This window comes from Garra rufa, chromosome 17 (assembly GCF_049309525.1).
Source record: "Garra rufa chromosome 17, GarRuf1.0, whole genome shotgun sequence".
NCBI classification, from domain to species: domain Eukaryota; kingdom Metazoa; phylum Chordata; class Actinopteri; order Cypriniformes; family Cyprinidae; genus Garra; species Garra rufa.
The window spans coordinates 5,502,811-5,526,271 of NC_133377.1; the positions used below are offsets into that span (position 1 = coordinate 5,502,811).

Below are 23,461 nucleotides of genomic sequence, written 5' to 3' on the forward strand. Positions count from 1 at the left end.
ACTGCCAAGTAAATAACACTGTCAAGGCCCAGAAAAGTATAAAAGATTTTGTCAAAATAGTCCATCTGCCATCAGTGGATCAACCATAATTTTATGAAGCTTCGAGAATGAGAAAGAAAACAAAATAACAACTTTATTCAACAATTTGTCTCCTCCGTGTCACCGAAGCGCTATTTTGGAGAGTATGAGTATTCCTTGGACGCAAACAGCGTATGCTGTTCTCTGTCAGCTGCGTCACATGGATACGCTATTTTCGTTCGAATCAAAGCAGAAGCTGTGATTTAGGTCAAAAACGCATAAATACTCATTATATATCAAACAATCTGTAATAGTGACCACATTTAAAAAAATAGTTCCTCACATTTGTGTGGTGCGACATTACTGTCGGATTCAATATAACCCGCACAGCAGTTTCTTTTAGTTTCAATCTTTCTGAAAATCCTGCCTCCCAGTCTAAAACTTACAAATAAAGTTCATCCACTTTTTTCTAATGTTGGGATCAAATGGAAGGCAATGCAAATACTGTTTTTCCACATCTTGGCACTGCACAGCTTCAGAGCCATCTTTATCGTTTGGTTTGCTGTGTAGACCTGCGTTTGCTCCTCGTTATTTAAACTACGTGCATGGATCGGTGGGTGGGGCTAAACAGGCAGAGCTGTAGAAGCAGGCGTTGATAACCACACTATAACATCATAGAGTGTCACATTCCACAACCTGTTGTGACAGGCTGGCTTCAATATAAGCTGTTTTTAGACTAATGAGAAAGTTTTGAGTTCTGAAACTTACAGGATATTTTTTATAGTACAATGACCTCTTATATGTCAACATATTAAGGGAGTTTTTGGTTTCTAAGTTCATAAATATTCAAAAATTGGAATTCTTAGTAGTCAATTAAATTAAAGAGCTCTTTAATTGCCACTGTTACTAGTAAAAACTGAATTGTAGAGCTCTGTAATTCAATTCTTACTAGTAAAAATGCAATTCCGACAAATAAGGTTGAGAATGTTTTAAGCTAAAATGGCTTGCCATAACAGTGCCAGAAAGAAAACTACTTATACAGCCACTGCAGGGAGTGTTCTTGTTCAGAATTTACAGAGCCAATTAGTAGTTAACCAAGCAGTAATCAGTCTTAAATTAAACTAGACCAATCTACCTTTTTATGTAACTGACTTTACAAATGTATGACCGGTCTTTAAGAAAAAAAAAGGTACTTAAAAGTTAAAACTAACATTTAAGACTAGTTTACGCAACTTGCCCGTGATTCTATATTCTCTAATTCTTGTAATTCAATATGTAATTCTATATCTATATCATAAATCTAAAAGAACTAAACTGAACAACTACAGGTCACAAAAGTGTCTGCAAAGTACAAAAAATAATAAATTAAATTATAACTATGGGATCAGAATACAATACAACAAAATATATTACATTTTATTAATATATTTTAATAAATAAATAAATATGCTGTCATCACAGCTAACTTTTAACTTTTCATATTTTTTAATCATTTAACATTCTTTGCCATTTTTTGTTTAATATTCTTATTGAAAAGACAAATTACCTACATGCTACCTTACCTATGACTGAGTGAACTCTTATTTTAAGAGTTTAAAAAAATTGAATGTAAATGATTTTTAAAACGTGTATGTGTGTTGTGTTTGCCATACATTAGGGGACTTCAAATTTATGTAGGCCAAGGACGTTGTGGTGGACACACACACGCACACGCACACACAAATACAAATGAGTTCTGCATTTAAGATGTCCTCTGATAATGTCTACATAGGCCTATCATATAAGTGCATTTGTTTACGTTGTTATACTTTTGTTAATTTGCAAAGCATTTGCTATTATTTTCCATTGCAAGAATTAAAGACCAGAGTCATATAGCTATTTGTTAATATATGTATATGTATATGTTAATTTTACTCAATTTTAATGGGGAGAGTTAATCAAACATTTAGCTGTTGGAAATAAACTGCATTATTGTGTATCGCATTTCTTTTCGTATGACTTATCACAGTCCTGTTAGTCCTACAATCCAACTAAACCGAAGGATTTGCTCATTAATTTTAATTACGTTACTCGTTCGTCCAGTGGGCCTCATTGACTTGCTAAAAGACAACCATTGATATGTAGGTTACATTCTGATGGCGTATTAATAATTAATATTCATGAGCTTAAGCCTTCGCTGTAGTATTTTGTGTCCAGCCTGAGAGACGACGCACTGCGCATGTCAATGCAAAAGATAAACGACAACTGCATGACCACAGAAGCGCCCACTAACATTGAAACATTCAGGTAGGAACAACATCGTTTACATAAATATTCATATCTTGTATGAGGCAAACGCGGGTTTTATCTAGGCGTTCAATTTATCAACTGGTTTCGAGCAAACTAGCCCGCTACATCTTTACCTTAGCTTTGTTTTTAGCCAACCGGTCATTAGCAAATAACAGTTAGCGATAACGTTACGTTACTTGCGTACGAACTCATGTGTCCAGGCCTACCGATGGCCTTCTGTCATTTTTATTTTCACTTTGCACTTTCTGAAACATGCATGACAATGTCATGATCGTTTAAGCCATATATTCTATAAGATACAGTCATCCGTGTAACGGAATGAGCTAGGTTTCACATATTTTCCATAGGAATCTCAGCTGTGATCGTGACTTAATATCTTCTCTGTTTTCATCAACGATTTCATTCTCTATGTATTTAAGATTGTATTTTATATAGCTCAAAATACATTATTCTGTTCGATTGCTCCTTTATCCAGTTCTCCTTTATGGTTCTGTTGTATTCGATTCTCTGTTGCATTCGATTCTCTGCTGAAGATTCTTTTCTAATTGATTCTCTTTCAAATATTCTCTTCTGGGTTCTCACATTAATAATTTCTTTATTTCTCTGTTCTGATTTTATTCTGTTTGATTATTTATTGAATATTTAGTTTTATTCTGGTCAGCTTAGCTCTCCATTAAAGCTTGCTGCAGTTGATTATCAAATTCGAATATATTCCAGTGTATTTGATTCTGTATTAAAGACTGTTTTATTCCTTTCTCTATTCAAGATTCTGTTATATTTGATTCTCTTTTAAAGATACTTTTCTATTTGATTCTCTGTTAAAGTTTCTACTTTATTTATTTCTCTATTAGATATACTATTTGGTTTTTCTGTTCATGATTCAATTCTATTTGATTCTTTATTAAATATTCTGCTCTGTTTAGTTCCTTAATTAAAGGAACTGTTAAAGATTCTATTATGTTTCATTACTGATTAAAGGAGTATTTCACTTTCAGAACAAAAATTTACAGATAATGTGCTCACCCTCTTGTCATCCAAGATGTTCATGTCTTTCTTTCTTCAGTCGTAAGGAAATATAAATATAAATCCACAAGTAAAGTGTGAAAAGAGCTATATTAAAGGAGTAGTTCACTTTCATAACAAAAATTTACAGATAATGTACTGTAATGTTTTTTGAGTAAAACATTTCAGGATTTCTCTCCTTATAATGGACTTCTATGGTGCCCCTGAGTTTGAACTTCCAAAATGCAGCTTTAAATGGCTCTAAACGATCACAGCAGAGGAAAGAGGAGCCTTATCTAGCGAAACGATGGGTTATTTTCTAAAAAAAAAAAAAATTGAATTTATATATTTTTTTAACCTCAAGTGCTCATCTTGTCTAGCTCGGATTCATTTGAGCATTTGGGTTTAAAAAGTATATAAGTTGAAAATGTTTTTAGGAAATAAACGATCATTTTGCTAGATAAGACTCTTCTTCCTCAGCTGGGATTTAAAGCCCTTTGAAGCTGCAGTTAAACTGCATTTTGGAAGGGGGGCACCATAGAAGTCCATTATATGGAGAGAAATCCTGAAATGTTTTGCTCAAAAAACACAATTTCTTTACGACTGAAGAAAGAAAGACTTGAACATCTTGGATGACAAGGGGGTGAGTACATTAGCTGTAAATTTTTGTTCTGAAAGTGAACTACTCCTTTAAAGGTTCTATTTTATTCTGTTCACTTTTCTGTTAAAGTTTCTGTTGTATTCTAAAAATTCTGTTGTTTTCAATTCTGAAAGAGGATCTTTTTGATTCTAAAGATTCTGATTCTCTGTTCACTGTTTCATTAGTGCATGCTTTAACTTTTTTATTCGATTTTCTATAAAAGATTGATTCTATTATTTATTAAATATTCTATTCTAAATAGTTTTGATGGTATTCAATATGCACAGTATTTTTCTACCCATTCTGCCTTTACCCTTAGTTTTTATAGTATAACTTGCACTTTTCAACCATATTAAAACTTTGCTCTCATCACCAGGTGTAAAAAATGGGGAAGGCTCTTTCCCACCTGCCGAAGCATACCAGTCATGATGAGAGTAAGGACAGCCTGACCTCATCGCCTGGGTACAGCGCCATGCAGACTGAAGAAAGTAAGAGTGGGGGAGACGTGTCTCAGTTCCCTTACGTGGAGTTCACTGGCCGAGACAGCGTCACTTGCCCCACATGCCAAGGCACTGGAAGGATCCCACGAGGTACATTTCTAACTCAGTTTAGAACACCTCGCCTAGAGCGTTCCTGGTAAAAGAAATATTTTAAAAGTAACCCAGATGTCTTCTCCCACTAAAAATGTACCCCATGTGACACACGTTTATGCAGGCCAAGAAAATCAGCTGGTGGCCCTGATCCCATACAGTGACCAAAGGCTGAGACCAAGGAGAACGTAAGAAATCTTGAAAGAACCTGATGTGTTTTGATAAACCAGTAATTTAAATTAAAGATCTTGAGTTTGTTTTATTTTCTCGAATACTGATTGAGCTCTCTGACTAAATCTATGTTATGTATGTCTCGCAGCAAGCTGTACGTGACTGCTTCAGTCATTGTATGCCTGCTGCTCTCCAGCCTGGCTGTGTTCTTCCTGTTCCCACGTTCTATTGATGTCAACTATGTGGGAGTGAAGTCTGTCTACGTTTCCTATGACCAGAGCAAGCGCATTGTGTATCTGAATGTTACTGTAAGTTCCTGCAGAGTATTTATCACTGAACATACGTAACACAAGTGATGTTTTTTAAAAGTGTTACAGTGTATCTGCTTCAGGAGTAGAGATATAACAATATCAAAATCTCACAGTACGATAATATCTCAATATGAAGTCCTCGATGCAATATTTATTGCGATATTTAAAAAAAAAAGACAAATAAAGACTTTTAGACATTTTAAAGTTAAATTACTCTATCTACTGCACTTTGAGAGTTTAAAATTAAGAGCACCAACCCAAGTTCTTAACTAAGAAAATAGTTTTATTTAATATATTTTTTTTAGTTGTGGTATATTGTCTCAATCTAAATTACATTCACATTGGTGTTTTAGGAAGCCAAACAAATTAGAATATAATAATAATAACAGCAATTTTATATCATTGTTATTCCTTTGACAGTAATAGCGATATATTGTAAAACAATTGCACTGTGTAATAAATGAAAATAAATATTTCATAAGTATATTATTTTTGCTTTAGACTACAGAAAAGAAATGACAATACTTCTTTTCCTTTAATTTCTACACTTGAAAGAGATATTTTACATTTGGACTGCAGTGACGTTACCTTTTTAAACCGCTAGCTGTCAGCAATTCATACTGTACTTTTAAGCTTCTATTTGGACAGGAAATGGCAATGGAGCTTTTATTTTGACGGAAAACTCCAACTTCAGTGAAAACTGGCTTACAAAAGAGCCACACTACAAATCTAGTGAAATGCTGTAATCATCTGCCCATTGAAATGTTGGGAATTATGCAAATATGAAAATAAAGTATAACTGGTGGCCATTGAGTTTCCAAATTCTCACTAAACTCGTTCTTGAACCGTTTTGAGGCACAGAAAACACTGGATTACAAGCTGATCACCTGAACGAAGTGCACGCTTAACTTTGAAACGCGCAGTGAAAACAGACTTTATGAAGGGATTAAGCCATATTGTGCTTTCGGTTTTAGTTTGCTTGACAGATACCAAAGCATAATGGCCCAAAACACAACTTTAAAGACCTTTTATGTTAGAATGAGAAGTTTAATATATATTTTAAAAACTACACTTTTTGCCCGGAAGACCTATCGTTTCATATCGTCATGTAACCAGATGATATCATGATGCTGTCGCAATATCACTATATTGATAATACCGTTATCATACATATGCCAGCTTTTCAAATGGTTACAGGATCACACTCTACCAGACTTTCAGGTAGCTCATGCAGAAATGTGCCTCAGATGAAACCAGATGCTTCTTCTAAAATCTGCTCAAAATATTGAACATGTCTGATATCCTCAGACTAGAAGGATTCATAGTCTGAAGCTATAAAGTCAAGAGTCTGTGCTTATCAAACACTACACAATTTTCTGTAAAATCTGTAAACTCTGACTGTCCCAAACCAGAAAATTTTGGTAATTGTTGTCTTCTTCAGACTGTAAAATTGGGGAAAAATCTGTGTTGAAATCCTGTAGTGTATTCCAGCCTTTACTGACCCTCACAATGATTCTGTCTCTTGAAGTTGTTCTTTAGCTTTAATTATTCAGCTTGTTTATTCTGTTTAATTGTCTTTCTTTTTTTTAAAGAACTCATTGAATATTACTAACAACAACTACTACTCAGTGGACGTGGCCAACATCACAGCCCAGGTGCAGTTTTCCAAGACTGTGATTGGAAAAACCCGCATCAGCAACATAACCACTATTGGCCCTCTGGATATGAAGCAGGTAGAGCTTTATATAAACTAGTGGTTAAAAATAGATATGTTTCCATGAGTACAAATCTTAATGTTTAAGCGTATAATGATATTCTATGGAATTGTGTGCTTTTAATTTATCAACAGTTTTGACAGGACCCTTTTCAATTCTAACATGACAGTGCCTTTGTGTATAAGGCAAGGTTCAAAAAGAAATTGATTCAGTCAGTGTGGAAGAACCTGACTGGTCTGCAGAAAGCAAAGTCCTAATATCAGCTGAACACCTCTGGTGTGACTTTAAATTCAGAGCCAAAAACTCATCACCAAGCACCAATGACTTGTACATACACTATATGGACAAAAGTTTTGGGACACCCCTTCTTTAACACAGAAAAAGGCACTTCCAAAACTGTGGCAACAAAGATGGAAACAATTCATGTATTTATAAATTGTACTTCCATCTCTGTTGCAACAGTTTTGGAAGTGTCAAAAAGTATACCCACAGTTATAAGTCATTGGTGTTTGGTGATGAGTTTTTGGCTCAGAGTCACTCCAGAGATGTTCAGCTGGTATCAGGACTTTGCTTTCTGCAGACCAGTCAAGTTCTTCCACACTGACTGAATTTCTTTTTGAACCTTGCCTTATACACAAAGGCATTGCCATGTTAGAACAGAAAAGGATCCCCTATCACAATCATTATATGCTAAAATATTAGGATTTGTACCCATGGAAATTACTACAGTAGTCAAACCTGTTCATTAGAACGGGGTGTCCCAATACTTTTGGCAATATAGTGTATATAAACACTGATCCTATTTTTGTAATACTTCTGTTTTCTTGTCAGATTGACTACATGGTGCCCACCACTATTGCAGATGAAATGAGCTATATGTAGTAAGTTTACACACTTTTCATACATGAAAACATAAGGCGTACTAAATAGACATTTTTTCCTGAACAGACTCCCTCTGTTTTTCAGTGACTACTGTACCCTGCAGAGCATCAAGGTGCACAACATTGTGGTTATGATGCAGTAAGTATTGTTCCAAACATGTTTTGGATAGTTCACCCAAAAATAAAAATTGTTAATCATTTTTCGCCCTCAGTTCGTTTTAAACTCGTAAGACCGTCGTTTATTTTCAAAACACAAATTAAGACATTTTTGATGAGATCCAAGAGCTTTCTGACCCTGCATAGACAGCAATGCAACTGACAGGTCTAGGGCTGTCGCGATAACCGCAATATCGCAATACCGCGCTATTGACGTGCATAACCGCAGAGGAATGCAACAACCGCAGCAACCGCGATATTTGCCTGTTTTCTTTTTTCCTAAGGATTTGCCCTTCTCACTTAATGCCTGTGTGCTGAATATTAAATTAGTAATAAGTTAGTAATGATAACATAATGTGTTTATTATGAGGCTCAGTAGATATGCACTTAACAAGCCTAAACAGACAGCGAATGAGAGAGAGATCGACTGACCATGTGCGATTACCTGCGTCTGTCTTTCAGATCGAGTCATGCATGTATGTGAAACTAGCTTGTCATGTCCAAGGAAAGTGAAATCTCTGTCTTAACATCGGTGCTCTGCTGGTCAGCTGAGCCTTTAAAAGTGGCGATTAAAGTTAAAATGATTTTAACATCGTGTTTCATTACGTCTCTCTTTGAATAAATAAGCGTTTTTGAACGTGTAGTTGAATGAACGGATTAAAGACTTACTCAAAGATAGTCTCTTGCCTCCATCTTGTGGCGTAAAAATGAAACTGCACTGACTGACAGCTCGCCTAGAACACGCAGGTGAAATACGGACAGAAAGTCTCTTGTCCAGTCAGACTCGAGGGCGCGCGCTAACTGTTATATACACGAAGATTTCAGATGCAAAGCCTCTAAGTATTTCTGACATTTTTCTTCAAAATTTGCATTTCTTACTGGCTAGGTTTCTATGTAAGTACTGTTTACTTCACTTCATATATCAACGCGATTTGGTTTCGGTTTATTGATTTCTGAATATGACCTTACATTGTAACAGCCTACACACAATTATATGGCGGTAATACCGCATACCGCGCTACTGAGCCACTCAAAATTACCGCAAGGGAAATTCCTTAACCGCGACAGCCCTAGACAGGTCTTATGGGTTTGAAACAACACGAGGGTGAGTAATTAATGACAGAATTTTAATTTTTGTGTAAACTAACCCTGTAATGTGCTTGGTTTACTTGTTACTAATTTGGCTTGTCGTTTTGCAGGATAACCGTCACTACCGTGTACTTTGGCCATGCTGAGCAGGTGTCTCAGGAGATGTACCAGTATGTGGATTGTGGAGAAAACACTACTGCTCTGCATGAGTACAGTGTGAATACTCCTTTGGAAGGCTAGAGCTGAGCCTGATAGTGTAACCCTTCACCCTGTCCCTCACCGCTCCACTCCATGTGTCATTGTTTCGGCAAAACTGGTTGAGGGTTTACTGCACTTCTGCTAGTTAACCACTAGATGTCAGGCTGTTTGCAATTCACAAATGATGCACTTTATTGTCCATGTTCTCCAAGCAATATGAACATTGCAAGGTCTGGTAGTTCTCATTCCAGTTCACTTTGCCAAACTGAATCGTTTGTTGACGGTACAAATTCTATTTTGACAAAGTTCCCTTGTTTTCAAGTAGTATTTAAAGTGATGTAATGATGTATTTGATGACCAAGTGGGCTTTGGGTTGTTATATTTATTTCTATAATTTGGAACATAACATTAATTTTGGTTTCAGTGACGGGATCGATCTTAACCCAAACACCCTAACAGAAGTTTTTGCAATGGAAATATTCTAGTTGCTGTTAATGCTTCGTTTCACAGATTTTTTTCAGACTCAGAAGCAGCATTACATAATGTCTTTCAGATACTATGTGTGTGTTTCATACAAAAGGATCACATGACACTGGAGGGAATGTCAGTGTAGATAGTGCACAAGTTGGTAAAAGTAAAACTATTTATTTATTTTGTTTGCACTTTGATAGCAAAGTTTCTCATTGTTACATTTTATAATCTGTTAATCTCTCCACGAGAAGATGCATCCAATTGCAAATTGATAAAGCACTAATTACGTAGAGCAACAATCACTGGGATCTGAGAGCATCCGGCTGCTTGCATGATGGAGGATAGTATGAGATGATCCTTCCCTCAGATTACCTATAATGTTCATAATTGAAATGCATTTTACAGAAATGTAGAAGTTTGCTCATTAAAACTAGATGTGATGTTTAGATTGAGAGAAGTTTGATAACATTTTTAACATTCCTCAGACTGGAACTTTACATTTTTAAACATTTTAATCATGTTCTAAAAAAACTCCACAGATTATTTTTGCTTAAAGATGGTCTATTTACTTTGTGATAGAAGTGGCTGCTAACATAATGTGGCATTTATGCAGTTCATAACAACTGCTGGCTTGATGTACATGTTTGTATGTAACACTTGTGATTGTTGAGAAAAGTGGTTTGGACTGCTTTAGAGATACACTGAAATAACATAAAGCTGACTGGTTTCCATTAAATAAACCTGTTTTGAGTCACTTGTCAATTTAGTTTTATTACTGAACATGAAAAGGAATAGCAAATTTGTTTTTTAATGTGTTTTTTTTTTCTTAATTTATTGTATCTTCATACACTACCAGTCAAAATAGTAAGTAAACAGTTTTTAGACAGTAAAATTTTTAATGTTCACCAAGCCTGCATTTATTTGATCCAGAATACAGCAAAAGCAGTAATATTGTGAAATATTTTTTTTACTATTTAAAATAGCTGTTTTCTATTTGAATATATTTTAAAATGTATTTTATTCCTGATCAAATCTGAAGTTTCAGCATCATTACTTCAGTGTCACATGACCCCTCAGAAATCATTCTGATATGCTGATATTCTGTTCAAGAAACATTTATTACATCTATAATTATTAAATTATAGACTAAATGAGACAATGAATGATGATCTGCTGCTATTTAGTGGTCATATGGAGAATATCATGATATTTATTTTTATATTTTTATAGTTTAATGTTTTTTCACTTTTGGTCAATTTAAATAATCTTTGCTAAATAAAAGTATTAATCAGTATTGATTAATAATAATAATAATAATAATAAATGTTTTTTAAACAGGAAATGAGCATATCAGAATGATTTCTGAGGGGTCATGTGTCCCTTAAGACTGGAGTAATAAACAATAAATACACACTATTGGCCTAAATAAAGGCCTCCTTTAGTGAATCATTGCATTTTTGTAAGAAAAATATCCATATTTAAAATGTGATAATCACTTTAATCTAGCTTGCACCAACTGGTCGTACAGGGAAGCAGTTCCGAGCAGATGATGTGTGACGTTGGCGGTGCGTATGCGCCACTTGGAAGTGGTGAACAAGAACGTGCCGTGGAGAGAGGTAAACGCAGCACAGGTCACAAATTAGAAGTTAAAAACAATGATTTGTTAAGAAAAATGTCAGAGGATTTTGATAGAAACCAAGAGGAAACTAAGGAAACTTTGCTCCTGTGAACAAATGTTGGTTTGTGAGAGACTCATTGGCGCATACGCAATGCCGACGTATTACATGACATCATCTGCCCAGAACTACTTCCGTGTACGACCAGCCGGCGCAAGCTAGATTAAAGTGATTATTACGTTTTAAATATGGATATTTTTCGTACAAAAATGCATCGATTCGCTACAGGATGCTTTTATTCACCTCCCGGAGCCGTGTGAGGCACTTTTTATTATGGCTGGATGCACTTTATTAGACTTGTTTTGGACTGATGAAGAGAAACACCCATCTATGCAATTCTAAAGCTTGGAAATGCCAGGATAATTTTTACTATAACTTCGAATGTATTGGTTATATACACCTAGGATGCATGGAGGATGAGTAAATAATGGGCTAATTTTTATTTTTGGGTGAACTAACCCTTTAATTGGCATTTCTAAAATTCTAAGTTTATTTTTTTGTTAATCTCTTTACATTTATTTGTGGATCATAATCTATTTATTTGAAATGATGCTACAATTCTACCCCCATAGAGAGTACAGTCTCCAATCCAGATTCAACTGTACTTGGAAAGAAATATATGCTGACCAGATATACACCCGTTAAGCTTAAACCTGTAATATGACACTATTATTCATATAATCTCTGAAGATAACAGTTTTACTGTTGATCCTAAATTGATCCCAAACCCGGGATAGAGTGGTTGAGTGAATTTGGTCTGGATTTGGTGGATGAGAGTCATTGTGTCAGAGACTCTGTAAAAGGACAGAATTCCTGCTCTGTGATCCACATATACTCCTATTCTTGAGGAACTGTGGAATAGAGGGAGTTTAATCACTTTGTGATTATGTCTGAATACATAACTGGAGTCAGAGCAGGTCGATCTCCAGGACTGATCATTAAATCCAAATGCACAATCATCACCCTCATCTTTCCTGTTGATGCTCTTGTATGAAACTGATATTCCCACCCCAGCCACCCCACTCCACTCAACCTCCCAGTAACAGCGTCCACACATACTCTCTCTACACAACACCTGAGAAAAATCATGAAATCTGTCTGGATGATCAGGGTACTGCTGGTCAACCCCAATAAATGTAGCCACTCTGTTGACTTCAGACAGACGGAGATATTTATGTGCAGTGTTTGGATCCATGGTGAGCTGACAGGAATCTGATTGAAAAATAAATTATAATATACTTTTTTATATTTCTGCCTATAAATACTGACAAGCAGGAAATTATATGCCAGTAGACAGACAACTAATAACAACAAATTAGAATTCAGGTAATAATTTTTATTTTTATTTTTTTCATTTTGAAAAGTCATATATATTTTAAGTTTGCGTTAATAGTAACACTTACATTGCAAGAAGTCTTCTCTGGTCCTGAGTTCAGTGGCAGTAACAATTTCAATGTATGCCACTACTGAAACCAGGAGACATATACAGTGTATCACAAGCTATTTTCTTATTTGTACATTATATGGTGCATGATAAATTTTTTATGTAAATGAATATCCAGTACTTTACCTTTGCCAAATATATTTTTTGTTGCTTCTTTGCAGTCGTATTCAAGTTTCCCTCTTAGCATAGAGACAGATAGAGACAGATCATCATAAAAGATGAGAGAAGTGGCACTGATGTTGTCACTGGATGCAGGTGGAACAGAGATAGACTGGAAGTTCTACATAGACAAACAAAAAATAGATGTTAATAATCAATGTGCAAGTTAACCACAAGGTAACTGCACCTGTTTAGGCACAAGAAAACATTTGGACACAGTATTGTCTGTTTTTGCTCTGTTTCACCAACACAAATAATTCCAAACAAAGTCAGAACAGAACTGTTGTGCGTCTCAGGAACATATTTCATGTTTCGAATTTCACTTTTATGAATCTGTATTTTTAATGAATCACTCATTTAAGACAGGTTTGGACTGCCACCTACTGGCGGTTTTAGACATTCCAAAACCAGCCATGGTTCCAGCACAAATGCACACTCAGCAAAATATCACCTAATTAAAGGTTGTATCAGCGATTTCTAGCCTAAAACATAAAGTGTCAATTTCAGCTGACCTTTCTTCACGATCCGCTCGCTGCCTGCCCCATAAATTGTCTGTGAAAAAAACGCGTCTCTCTGGTCAGCCTAGGGTCCGAGATATGCCAAAAAAACAATCGGCGCTATCAACTATTCCACAGATAAACAAACAGTGTTCCAACCAATCAGCGTCAGGGGTTTGGTGTTGTGGACTTTCCTACTGGTGCAGGGATGTGAGGGAGGCGGAGCGAAAGTCCACAACACCAAACCCCTGACGCTGATTGGTTGGAACACTGTTTGTTTATCTGTGGAAAGGTTGGTAGCGCCGATTGTTTTTTTGGCATATCTCGGACCCTAGGCTGACCAGAGAGACGCGGTTTTTTCACAGACAATTTATGGGGCAGAAAGGTCAGCTGAATTTGGCACTTTATGTTTCAGGCTAGAAATCGCTGATACAACCTTTAAGTATATTACCCCAAAGTAATATCATAATTTTATGTCTTTCCCAATTAAAAAAATAAATAAAATAAATACATTTTAAAGAATGAAACGATTTTTAATGTAGTGATTAAATATTATTTTTCAAAAACAAAACATATCCAAGCTTTCTTCTCACTTTTATGGTCATTCAAGCAATTCATGCTTAAGGGACTTTTATTTCGAAGTGTATCACCACAGGCAGGATTTAAAAAGGGAAATGGGTGTAATCGCGAATCTGTTTTGCATTGTTACTAGTCAGATCTGAATTGTAGAGCTCTAAAATGTTAATTCTTACTAGTAAGAATTTAATTGTAGTGCTCTCTAATTAAATTCTTACCAGTAAGAAGAATGCAATTGCAGAGCTCTCTAATTAAATTACTAAATTGTAACTAGTAAAAATTGATTTGGAGAGATCTCTAATTGGCATTGTTACTAGTAGGAATTTAATTATAGAGCTCTCTAATTGAATTGTTACTATTAAAAATACAATTATGACGAGTAACATTAAGAATATTTTAAGCTAAAACGGCTTGCCATTGAACACTGGTTCTTTCACTCTAAGCCATGTTGCTTCTACCGACTGTTTATTGCTGTAGGTATGCAAAGCAGAGATGTATTATGCTAAATCTTCTTTTGAAGACTGGGCAGGGAATATACAGCTCATTTGCATTTAAAGAGATACATACCAAAACAGCTCTTTTTTTAGACACACCCCCAAAATTATATTTTCCATTATCATAAATGATCTTTGGGGTATTTTCAGCTGAAATTTCACAGACACATTTTGGGGACACCCAAGACCAATATTACATCCTTTAAAAAAGGGGCATAATACCTGTAGGAAATGGATGTGATTGTCAGTGTGTGAAAGCTGCTCCAGCTCTGCATCTCTTCTCCTTAGATCATCAATCTCCTGCTCCAGTTGCTTCATGAGCTGTTCAGCCCGACTTACTGCAGCCTTTTCCTGATCTCTGATCATCTGTATTACCTCAGAGCAGCTTCTCTCAATGGAGTGAATCAGTTGAGTAAAGATCATTTCACTGTTCTTTACTGCTGCCTGAGCAGAGCTCTGTTAAAACACACAGACAATCAGACCGTTCACTCAGATTAACCAACAGTGCAGGGGGACTGGAAAGTCATCTTACACACTGAGCTTCTCTGACTGGGTAAAGTATGGTACTTGTTTAGTCTAACCTTTTGAATATTAATAGCATCTTTAAGCTCCTGAAGCTCCTTCTGTTTCTCTTGGATCCTTTGCTGGAATGTTCCTTGTATCTCTCCAATCTGTTTCTGAGGGATGAATAAATAACTTTAAACAAATGAAACATTCAGTCCTCCTCAGTGGACTAGAAATGTCTCAATGGGGAGTTTTTTTTTTTTTTTTACATATCTGATGGTTTGTTTTAAATGGTATGGTAAGGTTTTATAATTATTGTTATTGTTGCGTAATAACAGTCTGTTTTTATGTTTTAAGTTTATACCTGTTCCTCTGTCCTCTCTGCTTCAGCTGAGACAGTATCATGATTTGTGTGTTTGTCCATCGTACACAGCAAACAAATACAACACTGGTCAGTACGACAGTAAACCTCCATCAATCTGTCATGTTGAGAACAGATCATCTGCTGCAGTTGTCCAGTTGCATTGATCACTTTGTGCCGTCTACCTGAGTGAAATTCCTCATGACGCTCAAAATGAGTTTGACAGTAAGACTCCAGACACATTAGACAGGACTTGATAGCTTTATATTTTCGCCCAGTACAAACATCACACTTCACATCTCCAAGTCCAGCAAAACAGGGAGCCGGGCGAGCTGTTTGTACTTTAGTCTTCTTCAGTTTCTCCACCATCTCAGCAAACACCACATTCTTATTTAAAGCAGGTCTTGGACTGAAGGTCTGTCTGCACTGAGGGCAGCTGTAAACTCTCTTCAGATCATCTTGATTCCAGCAGTCTGCAATGCAACACATACAGTAACTGTGTCCACAGGGGATGGTCACTGGATCCTTCAGTAGATCCAGACAGATTGAACAGCTGAAGTGATCCTGAGCCACTGAAATACTGGCTTCTGCCATTTTACTGCACGCACGATACAGAGACACAGCTAATCAGCATGTGTGCTTGAGAAAAATGTACAAAACGGTTTTTAATATGTGACTCACCTGCAGAATTGGACCTCTGGTGACAGCTGCTTCGTTTAGTAAGATCACTACTTGACTGAAAACCCCAACTTAGATACTGGCTGGAAAATCTAAAATTTGAATCGTTGTATAAGTCATTAACTAGCTACATAACAGGAGAGAGAGAGAGAGAGAGACAAACAGAGAACAGAAAAAGCTCAGTAGGTTTCTTCTGTGCATTAACCGAACAGTTCCTGGTACTGTTTTTAAGAAACCGAAACTACCAGTTTGTGAAAATAGGAAGTCAAAACCAACCGTTAGAGGACGCTGTTGTGCCAGATCTTTTATAAAGAAATGGCTGGAAAAATAAGTAAAGTAACAGAAACAGTTACCTTCAGGAGAAAAAAAAGGACAATTTTTTGTAAGGTTTTAAGTGGGCAAGGGTTTGAGAGATTTTGTTTATCTTTATCTCAGTCACTTCTGGGTACAAATTTGTCCTAAAAATATGTTTATGTATTTACACACACAAGCACACACAGATAAAAGGCTAAAAAATAGATCAGAAAAACATGGATGATAAGACAATGTCATTACACCAGTTAAAATGAATGCTTTTTAGAATCCCAATCGGGTATGTTCACAATACTCATTTTAAATATAGGTTCTATTGTTTAAATGGGTCATTGGATGCAAAACTGACTTTTACATGTTGTTTGAACATTAATGTGTGTTGGCAGTTTGTGTACACAACCACCCTACAATGATAAAAATCCACCTAGTGGTATTTTTTTTAATCTTTAAAAGTAATATCCTCTTTTTAAAATCAGGTCATTCTCAGCTTCTTGTTGTTGTGACGAAACACAGTTGATTGTCTTACCTTAGACCCGCCCTCACCGAGCTGAAACAGACCAAATACGATTGCCATTGTGTGACTCAGGTGCAGAGGAAGACTCTTATTGAGCAATTGAGTTGTTCTGTTGTTGGATGTAATAATGAACATGGCAGTCGTCATTTACTCCTGACATTTGAGGCAGAGGACAACGTTACATTCGGTTTTGAAAGGAAAGCGCCGATCCCGATCTACATATGAATCTATGTTCGTGTGAATCATTCATGATGCAGCTTCACCCACAGCAGAAATGAGTATAAGGGTTTTTATGCATCTTTGCAAATTACCTTTCTTAATAATGTGCTTATTGGCAAGTTTCGCCGATAAAGCGGCTAAATGTGGCTAAAGTAAACATTACAGCTCTTAATCCCCAATCTCAGCAGAGAGGGGCAGGGCGAGCAGAGCTCATTTGCATTTAAAGGGCCCATGCGATAAAATGAACTGATATTTTGCAGAGCTGATTTTGACAAGGTGTTTTTACACTACTATTGAGAATTTTACAATAACATTATAAAAATATGTATTTAAAATACATGCTTATTCTGTGAATTTATTCTGCACTTTATTTCTCTCTAAAAAAGTAAATGTAATTGAAGTGCGCAAATAGCTCCACGTATTTAGGAGAGTTTCATTTCCGAGGCTTTACCATGACAACAATAAAGTAATAATGTACAATTGGGTATTATAACCCACAGTCTAATTAGTGTTATTTCATAACCTCAACACTTACCGTAACCATTATTTAGAGTTTACACAATGGCACTTCAAACAGGGAGTACGCTTCTATAGCTAGCAACAAAGGCACGTATTAAGGGGCATAGACAAATTACACAATAGTCGTCATGGAGACAGAACTGCCAGTAAGAGGCGTAATTTCTTTTCAGTTACTCTTTATAATTATCGCTTGTCTCTTTAAATATAGTTTTTTTAAACTGCAGAATTGTTTATAGGCACTGGTAAACTTTTATAAAGATTCACCAGTGTATCACTCGCTAGATGCAAATGTGAACATATACAGGAAAGAAGAACAGGACTTAGTAATCACAACCTGAATGATTTCTTTATGGCCTGTGGAGACCCTCACATTTAATCACTGATGACTTGTAACTGAGTTTGTTTTGCCACAAGAGGGAGTTATGAGTCTCATCACAGGCCCCTTGAGTGATGTTGTTCATTATGTGAGGATTTGCATAATGTGCTGATGAGTTTATAGCACATGATCAAATTTTCAGCTGAGGAATGAGGTTTCGCTTTATCATTCACAGATCCACAGAGACCCAGATCTGTCCGAAGCACAGATCCCTCAAATGATGGTTGTCATGGAGACTGAACTGCAAGTGAGGAGACCACTGAACTCTATGGGGCAATTGTGGCGCACATACACATAATTATCATAAACATAATTATATGCATTATATAAGCGAGCCTGAGATTTGGTGTAATCATTTACTATAGTCTTATCTGTGCAATGATTTATTTTAAATCATGGTAACGTATGGTACCAGGAAGGGAGTGCATGACTTGGCACAAACTTCACCCAAGAGAAATTTCGTTGGAAATGCATAACAATAATTTTTTTCTAGTTTTTTTTTTCTGTGGTACTCGATGGCAGCATGCCACAGATACGATTGACTGGACTTAGGCTGTAATTAAACTTCCCTTGAACACAAATTTTCTCACTTTCAGTTAAAATGACACTTGATACTCAACGACAGTTGATATTGTTTCTGTAAAGATCGACCAGTGAAATGTTTAAACACATATTCTTCTTCTATTTTAAAATAAAAGTAACCTCATTAAAATAATCATATAGAACACAAATGGAAGTATGGACATTTTCTAGTGACCAAAAAAAAAAAAGATACACTACCAGTAAAAGGTTTTTGAACCGTAAGATTTTAAATATTTTTTTTAACAATTCTCTTCTTCTCACCAAGCCTGCATTTATGTGATCCAAAGTACAGCAAAATCAGTAATATTGTGAAATATTTTTACTATTTAAAATGACTGCTTTCTATTTGAATATATTTTAAAATGTAATTTATTCCTGTGATCAAAGCTACATTTTCAGCATTGTTACTCCAGTCTTTAGTGTCACATGATCCTTCGGAAATCATTCTAATATTCTGATTCGCTGTTCAAGAAACATTTATTATTATTATTACTTTTTAAAAAAAATGTAAAACAGTTCAGTACATTTTTTCAGGATTCTTTGATGAATAGAAAGATCCAAAGAGCAGCATTTATCTGAAATAAAAATCTTTTGTAACATTTTTTGGAAAGAAATTATAGAAATTAATATTTTTAATTAGCAAGGATGCTTTAGATTGATCGAAAGTGATAATAAAGACATTTATAATGTTACAGATAAATGCTGTTCTTCTAAACCTTCTATTCATCAAAGAAAGCTGAAAAAAAATCTGCCCTGCTGTTTTCAACATAAAAACAATTAAAAAAAATTTTGAGCAGCAAATCAGAATATTAAATGATTTCTGAAAGATCATGCGACTGGAGTAATGATGCTAAAAACAGAGGAATAAATTACATTTTAAAATATATTCAAATGGAAAACAGTTATTTTAAATTGTAAAAATATTTCACATTTTTACTGTTTTTGATGTACTTTGGATCAAATAAATGCAGGCCTGATGAAGCGACTTCTTTAAAAAATAATATAAATCTTACTGTTCAAAAACTTTTGACTGGTAGTATATGATAAAAAATTATATATGTATCAGCTTCTAAAACTAAAACCATAAAAAATAAAAGAAAAATAAAATTTAAATAATACAAAAAAAATTCACTAGTTGCCAAGGAAGTATATTTAATTTTCTTTTAGTTTAACTTTAACTTAGTCTAACTTACAAAAAATATTTAAAAGTGAAATAAAAATGTATAACAACTACATAGACTGAAAAAATAAAATTTAAAATCCAATTTAATATATTAATAAAAACTATAAATCCAATATATCCAAACTCTCTCTGGACCAACTAACTAACATACTACACTGTTAACGATTTCTGTATATTATACAGTATTTAACTGTAATATGAACTGTTATACAGTATGTTACTGTATTTTAAAGTTGCATTATGGGAAATATCCTCTTGGTTCCATTAAAATACAGTATTTTTCATTTACTGTAAACCCAAATACAGTTTAAAAAAATGAGTGAAAATTTGAATGTCATTGCAAGGATAACAATTGGACAATTAAAAACATTAAAAGTTACACAATTGTCATTGCTTATTTTTTATGATATATTTTTTTTTTATTTCAATATATTACTGGAGAAAAGACCATAAAATTACTGTATATTTGACAGTAAAAAACAGTAAAAGTACAGTATACATACTGTAAATACATTTACAGCAAGATAAATAGTACTGTAAACATAAATACAGTATTGTTACTGTAAGTTACAGTACAAATTACTGGCAAACTGCTGCCAGTAAGTTACTGTAATTTCTACAGGACATTTTTTACTGTGTAAATGAATAAATAAACTTTTTTTTATTTATATATTTTTTTAAAAATATGTTGGTAACATATTACAAGAAGGTTCCATTAGTTTTGCCCAAATTATTAACTAACATGAATGAACAATGAGCAAATTGCGTATTACAATATTTACTACAGTATTTATTCATCTTTGTTGACATTTGTTAATAAAAATACAGTCATTTATTGTTAGTTCATGCTAATTCACAGAGCATTAACTAATGTTGACAAACACAACTTTTGATTTTAATAATGCATTAGTAAATGTTGAATTAACATTAACTTAGATTAATAAATGCTATAGAAGCATTATTCATTCTGAGTTCATGTTAACTAAAGTAGTTATCAAATGCTAAATAATGAACCTTATTGTAAAGTGTTATCGATATATGTTTAAAAATATAGTTGTAGCTATATCTTAGCTAAATTTAGATAATTTTTGCAAAGAAATGGGCACAATTATTTAATTTTTTAAAATAAAAACCATTTCATACATACTTTCATCATAAATAATTGTCATTTGGAACACTAAATATTTTTCTTTGCACTTATGTTTGGAATGATCATATAGCATGAAAAGACGCATGCATTTCTGATTAATCTTCAATGTGTGATACATGGAGACATCATATAACATATAACAACTTGTTGCATTCAGTTTTTGCAATACTGCAAGAGAGAGAGAGAGAGAGAGAAAAAAAAAACATTTGTGTGTGAAGAAAGCAAAAGCTGACTGTTTTTTTTGTTGCTATAAGTGTGAATGCAGCTGTGTCCCTGCCAAAAGTGAGAACCCGGTCTTCTACCATAGGCAAATTTGATCTTAGCGACACACAGGAACCATGATACACTCAGAAATCTTTGATGTGTGACACAAAGCAATGTACAGTGCATATGAATCCTGTTTCTTTAAGTAAAATGTTTATAGTTAATGCACTGATAATGTGGCCATCTAACATTTTTGTTTGATGGAACAGCCGATAAATTATACAGAAAAGCGGATATACAGAAAACAGCACTCGGTGAGTCATTCTACATCCGGTGCCATTTGTTTTGTCGTAGACATGTGTAAAAAATGATTTAACACTGAATAGCTGATGCCAGCCTTTACTGTTATACATATTTTGTTAAAAATTCAATTTTTAAACAGTATTATCTGATAGAATGCAGTCCGTAATGCAGGCTTGGTCTGTGATGGTTTGATCTGACAGGCTGGCTTGGTCTATAAAGGGTTTCTTCTGTATATTATACATTTAATATACTATTCTCTGTGCATAACATGACTTAACATAACAAGTCAAGCCTGGTTCCCTCATTACCAGGCAGTTATCCCTGATCATTTAAATACCTGGCTTGTTAGGTAGGGTTTTTAATGTTTTGACTAATTGCGTACGCTTCGTTCACACAAGTTTACTGCTATCCTTTGCCATGAACTAAAGGGCAGGTTAAAAGGTTAGGATACTTTTTGATGGCAGCAAACCTCTGTACAGTAAATAACAGTTACACCCTCGACTTCCTGAGAGATGTTGAACTAGCAAGACTACCAAAAGTTTCCTTTTTAGTCACATGGGTAAACCATGTGTCAGTGAAAGATTTGCTGCATGAATTAACTGCTTGTTTCTTGTTTAGAGTGGGACCTTTCATGTAACATTACTCTTGTCTAAATTGTTGTTTTTCCCAGTGGTTTTTATAAATGTTCTACCTAACCAAATTTAACCTCAACCCCACCCATCTTACTGAATTACTTTTTCCAGCTACAGCTGAGATATTTCCAACCTATTTTATGATAAGTATCCAATTTATGAGGCTAACTGTGGTAGATGTGCATGAATATACACAAAAAATTAGGTAATGTGGTGGTGTATACATCACAATGTGTGAGATCCCTCTAGTGCAACAGCGAGAAAACCTTACAAGCTCTGGATATATTTAGGATTTGGCAGTATCCCATATGGAAGCCTATTTTTCTGCTGTAATTGCGACTTTTTCTCACAATTATGACTTTTTAAAAATGTATTTCAAGCAATTACAAGTTTATATCCTGCAATTCTGACTTTATGTCTAGCAATTTTTCTCAAAGTTTTGTGATATGTGTTATTACTCGTTATTTTGAATTTACATATAAATTCTTAGAAAAAGTCAGAATTGTAAGTTTACATCTTGCAATTCTTAATTTATTTTACGCAATTGTGAGTTTATATCTAGCAATTCTTCTCAAAATTTTGTGAAATGACTTCATTCCTGACAACTGAGTTTATATCCTAACTTTATAACTCACAGTTGCGAGTTTATATCTCACATTTCTGAAAAAAAAACAAAAAAAAAAAACTATAAGCTCCAGGTCTTGACAACATTCCTGGTCGTGTACTCAGAGACTGTGCAATGGAACTCACTGATGTCTTCACAGACATCTTCAACATCTCACTCTCCCAGGCTGTCGTCCCCACATGTTTCAAAGCCAGCACCATCACTTCCCAAAAAAGTCATCTCCTTCCTGCTTTAATGACTACCGTCCAGTTGCACTTACCCCCATCCTCATGAAGTGCTTTGAACGGCTAGTCATGCAGCACATTAAGTCTGTCCTGCCCCCCTCACTGGACCCCTTTCAGTTTGCGTATCGGCCCAACCGCTCGACCGATGACACCATCTCCACTGCACTCCACTCTGCACTCACACATCTGGACAAAAAACACTCATATGTCCGAATGCTGTTCATTCACTGAGAGAGTGAGCAGCACCAAGTTCCTGGGTGTGCACATCACTGAGGATCTCTCCTGGACGAACAACACCACTGCACTGGCCAAGAAAGCACAGCAGCGTCTCTACTTCCTCCGCAAACTAAGAAGAGCTAGAGCACCAGCCCCCATCATGTACACATTCTACCGAGGAACCATCGAGAGCATCCTGTTGAGCTGCATCACTGTGTGGTTTGGAGCCTGCAATGCGTCCTGCCAAAAAACTCTCCAACGCATAGTCAGAGCAGCTGAGAGGATCATTGGTGTCCCTCTCCCCTCCCTCCAAGACATCTACAGCACACGTCTCACCAAAAAAGCCCTCTGCATAGCAGCCGATCCCACCCACCCAATGAAAAGCTTCTTCAGCCTGCTGCCATCAGGGAGGAGACTGCGGAGTCTCCAGGCCAGGACCAGCAGACTGAAGGACAGCTTCATCCTTCAGGCTGTCAGGAAGC

The 23,461-nt window shown here is 35.3% G+C and overlaps 2 protein-coding genes across 2 annotated transcripts; one reads left to right on the plus strand and one right to left on the minus strand.

Annotated features, from left to right (window-relative positions):
* The first annotated feature begins 2,150 nt into the window (after positions 1-2,150).
* On the plus strand, positions 2,151-10,293 carry tmem106bb (transmembrane protein 106Bb). The gene is made up of 8 exons (XM_073821308.1): positions 2,151-2,304; positions 4,326-4,539; positions 4,664-4,727; positions 4,859-5,018; positions 6,614-6,754; positions 7,568-7,617; positions 7,703-7,756; positions 8,973-10,293. The coding sequence occupies exons 2-8, from the start codon at positions 4,335-4,337 to the stop codon at positions 9,100-9,102; spliced, it is 804 nt and encodes a 267-aa protein (XP_073677409.1). The 5' UTR covers positions 2,151-2,304; positions 4,326-4,334; the 3' UTR covers positions 9,103-10,293.
* Positions 9,691-16,046, minus strand: LOC141289211 (tripartite motif-containing protein 16-like protein). The gene is made up of 7 exons (XM_073821305.1): positions 15,924-16,046; positions 15,246-15,840; positions 14,959-15,054; positions 14,600-14,833; positions 12,778-12,931; positions 12,611-12,673; positions 9,691-12,419 (listed from the first exon to the last, which is right to left on the minus strand). The coding sequence occupies exons 2-7, from the start codon at positions 15,834-15,836 to the stop codon at positions 11,881-11,883; spliced, it is 1,677 nt and encodes a 558-aa protein (XP_073677406.1). The 5' UTR covers positions 15,837-15,840; positions 15,924-16,046; the 3' UTR covers positions 9,691-11,880.
* Positions 16,047-23,461: the final 7,415 nt, after the last annotated feature.